The 11,733-nt window shown below is 42.0% G+C and overlaps 1 protein-coding gene across 1 annotated transcript; it reads right to left on the bottom strand.

The window, feature by feature from the left end:
- Positions 1-915: 915 nt before the first annotated feature.
- LOC132815503 (leucine-rich repeat-containing protein 30-like) lies at positions 916-7,592 on the bottom strand. Its single transcript, XM_060824478.1, has 2 exons — positions 7,478-7,592; positions 916-2,069 (listed from the first exon to the last, which is right to left on the bottom strand). The coding sequence occupies exon 2, from the start codon at positions 2,009-2,011 to the stop codon at positions 1,112-1,114; it is 900 nt and encodes a 299-aa protein (XP_060680461.1). The 5' UTR covers positions 2,012-2,069; positions 7,478-7,592; the 3' UTR covers positions 916-1,111.
- Between the last annotated feature and the right edge of the window lie 4,141 nt (positions 7,593-11,733).

Raw genomic sequence — 11,733 nt, 5'->3', positions numbered from 1 at the left:
TTGTTTTTATTTCTGATTTCCAGCATCCACAGTTGCTTTTTTGTTTTTAATGAACCATTAGAATTTGTTTTTACGACAAGCAAGAGTGGTTACATAGTTACCATTAGGCCAGATTTTTAGTTTCAGATTTTTAAATTGAATTTTAATCTGCCATGTCCCTAGAATATTAGCTAGTGCTCCAGATTACTAACTCTCCTGACATTACAACTCCACCACAGCTTTCTTTTCATACACTGCTCTGTAAATTCCTCACAATATTTTTTTCCATATCTTTCTCATTAGTTGGTGATCCATAGGCTCCATCCAATACTTTTATTGTTTCTTATCTGTAATCAATTAGATTCTGTCCTTTGCTCCTCGAAAAATCTCCTTCTTTTGTGATAAAGTTCTCCCTAATCAAGACTTGGAGGTGCTGGTGTTGGACTGGGTGGACAAAGTCAGAAGTCACACAACATCAGATTATTGTACGACAGGTTTATTTGAAATCACAAGCTTTCGAAGTTCTGCTCCTTCATCAGGTGAAATGTCAAGTGGCTTCATCTGACGAAGAAACAGCGCTCCGAAAGTGTGCGATTTCAAACAAACCTGTTGGACTATAACCTGATGTTGTGTGACTTCTGACGTTCTCCTTATTCAATACAGACATTTCTCCCTCCACCTTGAGAGAGATTTAAATGATACTTGGATCTCTCAAGACTGTGGCTATCCTTTAATGGCTAAAAGAAAATTGACACAAATTTGTGCTCATTGTTTTATCAGGTCGTAATACCAGGATAACAAATGAACAAGAGGAATGGTGGATACCAGTCACAAAAACAGCATCAACTGTTTCGAGAAAGTGTTTTTCAAAATGAATAAAAGCAATACAACTTCACAAAACAAACAAGAGAAACAGTTTTGAATTTATTCTGAGCTTTTGAAAATACATCCAGGGTATATTTTCTAAGACATGGTTTGTTTTCATTCGCACAGTGGGTGATTTTGCATGACATCTACAAGCTGTGACTCTGTATGTTTAAGTGTAGGAGCAAGCTTACAGATGCAAAATGAAAGCTGTACTCAAGACCCTCCAGGCCACAAAACATTCAGAAACTGAAAAAGAAACCAATTCTTATTTATTGTCCCTTTTGGGCTTCAAATAATCATAGAGGGGTTCCAGCCCCTCCTGGATGAGGTCTGGCAGTGGTTTTGCTAGGGGGTTGCATTTGACATGAAGGCCCTTATCGAGTGAATGACAGGCTACCCTTTCCAACTCAGTCAGCATGGGCAGGCTTGTCGGGAGATTTTCAATCTCATTATAGTTCACATTAAGGAGCATGAGTGGCCTCAACAGACAGATTGATTTCGGCAGGAATCTGAGCTTATTCTTCTCTGCAATAAATATCCTCATGTTTTCCAGTTGGCCAACGCTTTCAGAAATGCTTTCAATTTTGTTGCAGCCGATGTGCAAGAAGGTTAATCTCCTCATCCGGTAGACACAGGTGGGCAATTGCACAAATCGGTTGTTGCTTAAATTGAGCTTTTCCAGTTGCCTCAGGTCCTCGAAGCTCTCTGGGAGCGATGAAATCATATTGTGAGAGAGACTGAGAACCTGGAGTTTTTTGCAGCGGCCTAGTTCTTGCGGAACTTCTCTGAGACCATTCCAGTCGGCAAACAGGACCTTCAGTTTCCTCAAAGACCCAATTTCTTTTGGCAAAGCAGCCAACTGGTTTCCCAGCAAATTTAGAATAACTAGATTCTGAAGGTTCTCAACGCTGGGACTAATGCTCAGAAGAAAATTATGTGACACGTTTAGTTTCTCTACCTCCGTTACCTGCCATGTAATTTTAGGGATTTCTGTCATTTCCATCATTGCTAACCCCAGGGAGTTGTGGCCATAAACAGTCTTCAGCTGACTCCTCAACTCAGCAACCAAAAGTGCTTCGTCCTCTTCTGAAGGTACTGCTTTTTGCCTTTTGATTGATTTCCTAAGCTCTTCTTTTGAAACCTCCTTTGACACACAAATTCCCATCTTTTAATGCCCAGCCTGCGATATATTTTCTGCCAAGGTTTAATTTAGAATTGTTGACCTAAAGACATAAAATTTGCAGTATTCAATATTATAAACATTATACAAAGTCAACAAACTCAATAAGACTAATTGGTGGTCAACAAATATACCATTCCTGAAGAAGGGCTTATGCCCGAAACATCGAATTTCTTGTTCCTTGGATGCTGCCTGACCTGCTGCATTTTCCAGACTCTGCAACACATTTTCCGCTACCATTTATGTTACACAAGTTGAATTGTAAACTTATTGCAACCTAGTTAAAAATCACACAGCACCAGGTTATGGTCCAACAGATTTAATTGGAAGCACTAGCTTTCGGAGCGCTGTTCCTTCATCAGGAGGTTGTCCTATTTTGTGTCAAGCACGTGCCACAATAGGAAAGTTGGGAATAACGGTGTTGCTATTTTTTTGGAATTGTTCATGTATAACTGGTATTGTGGAAGGATCTGCCAGTCACACATACCTACATTACAAGATGTACCAGCTTTCAGATTGACTCAGAGAATGAGAGCCCATGTTGCAGAGCCCAGTATTGAACATCGTTATGCCAAATTCAGTACATTTCATAAATGCCCTGACTGCTAAAGTCCACACACTTGGCTCACAGTATTTTGTTATTTACTCAAGGGAACGTAGCCACCTCATTGATTGCCCATTCCTAGTTGCTCTGGTGGGGACTCCTGCAGGCTGTGGTGTATACAGAACCCATGGTGGTTATAGGAAGGATTTTGACTGAGCCACAGGGAAGGAGTGTAATATGTCAGGATGGTGAGTGGGGTGGAGGGGAACCTGTAGGCAGGTGGTGGTGGTGTTTCCATATATCTACTGCCCTTGTTCTTCTACAGGGTAAAGAACACAGGGTTGGAAGGTCAACTCAAAGGAGCCTGGATGAGTTGCTGCAATGCATCTTGTAGGTGTCACACACTGCTGTCAATGTGTATCAGTGGTGAAGGGAGTGCATGTTGAAGGCAATCAAACAGATTGCTTTGTCTTGGATGGTATCAAGCTTCTGCAGTTTTGATGGAGAGGTGCTTATCCAGGCAAATGGAGAGTATTCCACTGCACGTCCACATCTGAGTTCTGGATGGTGGACATACATTGGGAGGCAGGAGATGAACCACTCACCCAGAGTTATTAGCTGGCCCAGTTAAGTTTCAGTTCCAGTTTCTCGAGTGTGCACTACTTAAAGAAAGAGCTGGGGAAACTGGGAAGACTCAAGATCACCGCTTTCAGTAAAAGGTTTTCATTTGTTCATGGATTGTGCCTGCTACAGGTAAGACCAGCATTTATCGTGCATTCTTAATTACTTATGAGGAGCCTTCTTCAAACACCGCAGTTCCTGTAACTATAGTTATAGTACTGTTAGGAGAGAAGTTCCAAGTCTTGGCCCAGCGACAGTGGAGGAATGATAACATATTCCCAAGTCAAGATTGACTTGGAGCAGAACTCGCTGGAGTGGTGTTCTGAGGTACCTTTTTCCTTTCCCTTGCTAGGTGTTAGAGACCACAAGTTTGGAAGCTGCTGTCGAAGGAGCCTTGGGTGAGTTGTAGTGCATCTTGGAGATGGAACACACTATTGCTGCTTTATGTCAGTGTTGGAGGGAGTGAGTGTTGAAGATTCAAAGCATTTGTATCCATCCTAATGTCTGATGCCCAATCATCCAGTCAGTATGTATTACCTGAATTCTCAACATCGTTTTTACCTCAATGTAAATATATTAAAACAATGACTGCAGATGCTGGAAACCGGAGTCTAGATTAGAGTGGTGCTGGAGGAGCACAGCAGTTCAGGCAGCATCCGAGGAGCAGGAAAATCATTTAACCTAGCAGAGATTTAATTGAGTGGAATTGCATTGTTACCTTCCTGATGTCACAGGGCAAGGAAAAAATCTACTTGGTGCTTTATTTTATTTTTGCACTTTCTTCCTGAAATTAGTTAAGTGGACTTTAAAAGGCAGTGCAATCTCAACCCAAAAATACAAATAACAGATAAAATTAGATGCTAATCCATCGAAACTACCTTGAACATTAACTACTCATTGACTGCATTGTGTGCCTATATAGTTCTCCTGATAATTAGCTAATTATGGCTTCATTTAGCTACTTAAGAACAATCTCTTGACTACCCATAAGCAACGTTACAAGGCAGTATTTTCACTCTGTGATGTATAATTCATACCTACACACTTTCTTTTATGGTGATCAAAGCGATGATAAGTTAGCTGATCTCTTTGAGTGCTGCTCATGATATAAGTCAGAGGCTCAGCAATGGAGCTGTTTGTCTGTTAAAGCTATTGTTAACTAATAGAATGAGCTTGAATAAGTTTGTATTAAAGTATATTGACTCCTCTGACCATTATTGTCCATTATTATACATATAAGACCCACTCCTTTACACAGGAATCTGCTCAATTGTTGTGGTTCTGTTCGCCGAGCTGGAAATTTGTGTTGCAGATGTTTCGTCCCCTGTCTAGGTGACATCCTCAGTGCTTGGGACCCTCCTGTGAAGCACTTCTGTGATTTTTCCTCTGGCATTTGTAGTAGTTTGAATCTGCCGCTTCCGGTTATCAGTTGCACTTGTCCATTGCAGTGGTCGGTATATTGGGTCCAGGTCAATGTGCTTATTGATTGAATCTGTGGATGAGTGCCATGCCTCTAGGAATTCCCTGGCTGTTCTCTGTTTGGCTTGTCCTATAATGGTAGTGTTGTCCCAGTCGAATTCATGTTGCTTGTCATCTGCGTGTGTGGCTACTAAGGATAGCTGGTCATGTCGTTTTGTGTTCATGGATACGAATCGTTAGCTGTCTTCCTGTTTGTCCTATGTACAGAACCACAACAACGAGCACCTGAGCTACGAATCTTCTCACAAACTTTGAATCTGCTCAATTCTTTCCAGTTTTAAGGTTAAGAATGCATAGCAGGGATCACATGTAAAATATCTCAGTTGATATTAAATTTCAGAAGTAGGGACTTGGTTGCAATTTTGAATATTGCAGTTCTGGTTAAAATCCACTGGAGGGAGGGGTCAGATATAGCAAAAAGCCTTATCCACCACATTTCTTCGAGCAAAAAAAAACATTAATTCCAAAAAAGTCCTTGCATGGGATTTTGTACACTACATTAGTATTGCTCATGCTGGGTATCGGGTCCTTCGTTCTGGTGAGTTGTTGTCTGAGAGTGGCTGTTGGTTTGTGTGCTGTTATGAGTCCTAGTGGTCACAGTAGTCTGGCTGTCAGTTCGGAAATGCTCTTGATGTATGGTAGTGTGGCTAGTCCTTTGGGTTGTGGCATGACCTCGTTCCGTTGTCTTTCCCTTAGGCATCTGTTGATGAAATTGTGCGGGTATCCGTTTTTGGCGAATACATTGTAAAGGTGTTCTTCTTCGTCTTTTTGCAGTTCCGGTATACTACAATGCGTTGTGGCCCTTTTGAACAGTGTCTTGATGCAACTTCTTTTGTGTGTGTTGGGGTAGTTGCTTTCGTAGTTCAGGACTTGGTCTGTGTGTGTGGCTTTCCTGTATACCTTTGTGGTGAATTCTCCATTCAGTGTTCTTTGTACCATTAGCTGTCTTCCTGTTTGTCCTATGCAGTGTTTTGTCCAGTCCTTGCAAGGGATTTTGTACCTTTTGTGGGGAATTCTCCGTTAGGTGTTCTCTGTACCATGACGTCTAGGAATGGGAGTTGGTTGTCCTTTTCTTCCTCTCTAGTGAATCGGATTCCTGTGAGTGTGGCGTTGATGATCCAGTGTGTGTTCTATATTTCTGTGTTTTTAATGATTACAAAGGTATCATCTACACATCTGACCCAGAGTTTGGGTTGAATTTGCTGTAAGACTGTTTGTTCTAATCTTTGCATTACTGCTTCTGCTATGAGGCCAGAGATGGGTGAGCCCATGGGTGTGCCGTTGATTTGTTCATATATTTGGTTGTTGAATGTGAAGTGTGTTGTGAGGCACAGACAACCACCTCCCTTTCCTAGACGTTATGGTACAGAGAACACCGAATGGAGAATTCACCACAGAGGTACAAAATCCCTTGCAAGGACTGGACATAACACTGCATAGGACAAACAGGAAGACAGCTAACGATCTGCATCCATGAACACCAACTAGCCACGAAACGACACGACCAGCTATCCTTAGTAGCCACACACGCAGATGACAAGCAACATGAATTCGACTGGGGCAACACTACTATTATAGGACAAGCCAAACAGAGAACAGCCAGGGAACTCCTAGAGGCATGGCACTCATCCACAGATTCAATCAATAAGCACATTGACCTGGACCCAATATACCGGCCACTGCAATGGACAGGTGGAACTGATAACCGGAAGCGGCAGATTCAAACCACTATAAATGCCGGAGGAAAGATCACAGAAGCTCTTCACAGGAGGCTCCCAAGCACTGAGGATGTCACCTAGACAGGGGACGAAACGTCTGCAACACAAATTCCCAGTTTGGCAAACAGAACCACAACAACGAGCACCTGAGCTACGAATCTTCTCACAAACTTTGAATCTGCTCAATTCTTTCCAGTTTTAAGGTTAAGAATGCATAGCAGGGATCACATGTAAAATATCTCAGTTGATATTAAATTTCAGAAGAAGGGACTTGGTTGCAATTTTGAATATTACAGTTCTGGTTAAAATCCACTGGAGGGAGGGGTCAGATATAGGAAAAAGCCTTATCCACCACATTTCTTCAAGCAAAAAAAACCCATTAATTCCAAAAAAGTCTTAACCTGATGGGAGAAGGAGGTTTTGTGATATACAATGGGAAGGGATTGTCTGAATGCGTTACCTGACATGTGGTATTTACTGTATTTAGGTATCAACTTGTGTATAACAAGACCTCGTGAAGGATGCATTCTTGGCAGTCTTCACTGAAATTGCAGCAGAAAGTGGTGTCATAGCAATGGAGAGGGAGCAATTCAGCAAAGTGCACAACGTTACTTTGCTTATGGCAAGTCTATATAGTGTCCACACATGACAGAAAGGATAGGGGAAAGACCCAACTCAAAATTGAATATTATCTAATTGTAAAAAAATGCTATCAGTTTTCAGAAGGCTAGGGCAGTAAGAAAATAGAATGGCATAAAATAATCTGGAATCTCAGCTATTCATGCATCACACGGGAGCCATTTTTAATCTCCTTACTTTAGTTTTATTACTTCACTTCCAAAGGTTTAGTAAAATGCTTACATGCACACCACGATTCTAACAGAGTGTGTGTGTGTGTGTGTATATAAAATAGAGAGAGAGAGTTTAAAATGTTTTTAACACTTGTGTCAAGTACAGAACTCCATCAAATCACAATTTAGTTGTGTTCACTCTACCAATATTTAATAATCACCAACACTGGAGTTGCTCAAAGCAGAATTCAAATTAGGATAAAAATATGAGTTGCAATATTATTTTTTAAATACTTACGATGAATAAATTCAAGTCCTCTAGTTGAACTCCGTCTCACAGACAGCACTTTTGTAAGTGTGGATGAGGTTAGTTTAAGTGAGACCAAGTTTTAGAATGCAGCTGCTTCTGTCACTTGGCTTCATGGAAGAGTGGTAAACCTGCTGGTATACAAATAGATCACTCGTATTACTCTGGGGGAGAAGGATTTTAAACAGGAGCCTGAGTCCCATGTTCAGTAACGTAAAACAATCTTTATTCCCACGTGTGGGAGAGGCCAGAGACCGTCCTGAGTCCGAGTTGCTGTCTAAATTAAATTTCAGATTGGAGGTCAGTGACACTCTACCTTTCCCAGTAAAGTGCAGGATATTTATACATACTGTGTTACCATGTTTACATGCAACATTGACATCAGTGTTTGCCACATCCCCTCTGACCTAAACATCCAATCCTGTGTTTACACAATCAATGATGGGCAACTCCTTGGTCCACCTTATGTCCTCCCACCATCTTGTGATGTTTGCCAGACCCCCAATCACCTATGATTATTAACCACATTCCAACACCAATTGTTATGTGCCTTCCTAGAATTCTGCCAGCTGCAATGTATACTTGCTCACTACTATTGACTCAGTCATGCAATTCATACCCTTTGCTGACCTTTGTACAGAAGATTGAAAAGGGATGTTTATTTCTACCAATTATGATAATATTTGTAACATCAGCTCTAATGTCAAATTACTTATAAAATTATGCATAGTTAAATCTAATGCTATGATTCTGTGACAAAACTAACTTTTATGGGAACAGCTTCTCTCTTCTCTGACTTGCAAAGTGGCTTTTGAGGTCATAGTGACCCTAGTTCAAAACTGTTTCTGCCCCCACCCCCCAAACTTGCTGTATTATTTGTCTCTTGGTTCTATTCCAAGGTTACCTTGTTTATACCTTTTTTTTGTTGTTCTCATCTTGATGACTGAGGTACTAACTGCCTTCAGAAATTTAATTCTCCGATATTAAACTCCTATCCTTGTGTGAATATGTGTCTATTCTAATATGGAATTATAATTATTTAAAAAGCTTCATCCCAGGTAGGTCAAACTTTCTCTTTCTAGTTCGTATAAAAGTCTGAAAGCTCAGATCAGATGGTTTCTGTCTCAGTTGCCTTATCAGAGTGTTACTCTAGTCACATCTTACTCCTACTCAGAGACATTTTGTTGTATTGCTGTGATGGTTTGAGTCAAATGAAATGCAGCATCAGCTAAAAATTCTTTGCAATGTCTGTGTTAGTTGAAAAGATAACCCCTAATAGCCATTGTGTCATACTCAGTCAGGGCAGCTCTGATGAAGAGTCATCTAGACTGGAAATGTTAGCTTGCTTTCTCTCCATGGATACTACCTGACCCGCTGTGATTTCCAGCGTTTTCTTTTTACTTTCAGTTCATCTTGACATCACTGTCTTATATGCTGACTTTGGCTTGAAGGTTGCCTTGCAATGTGGAATGATGCTGACAGTACGGTTCAATTCCTGCACCATTTCAGGTTACCTTTAAGGACTCTCCTTCTCAACCTCTCTGCTCACCTCAGCCAAGGTGACCCTCAGGTTCACACACTGGCAATTGTCTCTCCAATAAGAAAGCAGCCCTATGAACTGGGGCCTTTACTTTAACACAAAATAATGTGACAATGGGTATGTCGTCTCTTCACTTTCCTCTGTCCTATCTGATACATGCTTCTTTAATACATTTCATTGTTACAAAATTTCAGAGTATCGTGTATTAACAGCACAGGACCAATCACAGAAATAAAGCTAATAGGAGCATGCGTAGACCATTCAGCCCACTGCTGTATTCAGGAAGACCACGATCTACATTTCCTGGGTCTAGATTAGAGTGGTGCTGGAAAAGCACAGCAGGTCAGGCAGCATCTGAGGAGCAGGAAAAATTGATGTTTCGGGCAAAAGCCCTTCACCAGGAATCCTGAAACGTCGATTTTCCTGTTCCTTGGATGCTGCCTGACCTGCTGTGCTTTTCCAGCAACACTCTAATCTAGACTGATTTCAAGCATCTGCAGTCCTCACTTTTGCCTGATTTACATTTCCACCTACTCCTGATAACCTATGACTCCTTTGTTAGTTATAAATCTATTTATCCCTGCCTTTAAAATAATCAGTGACCTGATGTCTACGGCTCTCTGGGAGGAGAGAGTCCCAAAATCTCACTATCCCTATTCTTCTTGCCAAAGTGGTCAAGTTCATACGTTCCCACATTGTACATCCCCTGACAATTTGCTTTGCCATTTCACTTCACCTATCCTTATATCCTCGTTACAATTTATTTTCTTGCCAATCTTTGTATCACCAGTAATTCTAGCAACCATGCATTTGGGCCATTCAGCCAACTCATTTATATAAATTCGAAACACTTCCGGCTCCAACAACAATCCCTGTGGTACTTGACTTGTTCCACCCTGTCAACCTGAAAATGACCCAGTTATGCTCAAACTATGCTCCCCATAAGCCATTTCTTCTCTCCTCTAATACTCTGTCCATGCGAAAATGCTACCCTGTACACCAGGAACCTTTTATTGTGCATCAGCCTTTGATGTGGCACCTCGTCAAATACCTTCTGGAAACTTAAGAGCACTGCATCCACAGGTTTGTCATTATCCACATTGCTCGTTACTTCCCCAAAGAACTCTGACAAGTTCATCAAACATGAGCTCCCTTTCACAAAACTGTGCTGATTCTGCCTTATTGTACTATGGTGTTTTAAGAGCCCTGTTAGAACATCCTTAATAATAGATGCCAACTTTCTTCCCTGTGACAGATGTCGGATTAGTTTAGTTTCTTGCTTTCTGTTCCCCTCTTCTCTTGAATTATAAGATCCACATTTCTAACCACACATTCTTTTTACCATAAAGATAAGTGGGAGGAAAGATTTTGGGACTTGGGAGTGCCTATGGGACCTGCCCGTTTTATGATATGGCACCCTTTACTGAAGTGTCATGGTGACCTTAATGAATAGGAGTTCACCGAAGGGCCTGTTTCACACTGTGGGGAGTCTAATCCACTGTAGGCCTGATGTAAAATCTCCACTGCCATCCTTTCGACTTCCCCTTTCTCTCCAACCTCCTGGAATCCCAAATCATCGCCTGTCTTTCCTGATGTAATCCCTTCACAAATCAGGTTTTCCATAGACCAAACTGGCATATATCAAACTCACAAATGCCATCCTAAGTGACTGTGGCAAAGGTGACCATGCCTTTTATCCTTTAGCATGAGGGACCACACCATCCCTCTCTGAGTTACCCCACCCTTCTCCACCCAGTGGAAATTATACTTGGATGTTTCCATTTGTATCTTCATCCTACCAGCCAGAGGGTCACCTCCTGATAACAGAATAGAATCACTACTGTGTGGAAACAGGCCATTTGGCCCAACAAGCCCATGCCGACTCTCTAAGGGAGTAGCCCATTCCCCTACCCTATTACTCTACATTTACCCCTGACTAATGTACCTAACCAACACTATGGGCAATTTAGCATGGAGAAAGTGAGGACTGCAGATGCTGGAGATCAGAGCTGAAAATGTGTTACTGGAAAAGTGCAGTAGGTCAGGCAGCATCCAAGGAGCAGGAGAATCGATGTTTCAGGCATGAGCCCTTCTTCCTGAATTTGATTCTTCTGCTCCTTGGATGCTGCCTGATCTGCTGCGCTTTTCCAGCAACACATTTTCAGCAATTTAGCATGGCCAATTCACCTAAGCTGCACATCTTTTGAACTGTGGGAGGAAATCGGAGCACCCTGAGGAAATGCACAGGGAGAATGTGCAGACTCCACACAGACAGTTGCCTGAGGTTAGAATGAACCTGTGTCCCTGGCACTGTGAGGCAGCAGTGCTAACCACTAAGCCACCATGCCACCCTGTTTCTTGCCTCACCTCCCCTCACGCTTCCATACCGCGGCTTCTGCCAAAGATTGACTCTCGGTCACCGCCTATTCCCCATCAATGTGCTGCCCCTCAGAGTTGGTGTCAGTTTTCATACAGAGGGACTGGAAACGGGAGCAGCGGCCCAGTCACAGCAGCTAGCGGTGAGACCACGTGGAGGCCCCCAGCGTTGGTCTGCTGTGGAGAGCCTTCGGAAAGAAACTGTGATGTTTTTCTTTTTAAGTTTGCCCCTGGTTTTTCTGACCTATGATTATACCATGTATGGCTGTAACACACGTTTATTTTCTTCATTTCTCAATTCGGTAACTAAGGATTGTACCTAGGCACCGTT

This window comes from Hemiscyllium ocellatum, chromosome 4 (genome assembly GCF_020745735.1).
Source record: "Hemiscyllium ocellatum isolate sHemOce1 chromosome 4, sHemOce1.pat.X.cur, whole genome shotgun sequence".
Classification (NCBI taxonomy): Eukaryota; Metazoa; Chordata; class Chondrichthyes; order Orectolobiformes; family Hemiscylliidae; genus Hemiscyllium; species Hemiscyllium ocellatum.
This window is presented reverse-complemented; position numbering and strand designations above follow the sequence as displayed.

What these genes read in the sequence shown, in the direction of transcription:
- LOC132815503 (XM_060824478.1), bottom strand. Translation starts at nt 2,011, where the DNA reads ATGGGAATTTGTGTGTCAAAGGAGGTTTCAAAAGAAGAGCTTAGGAAA.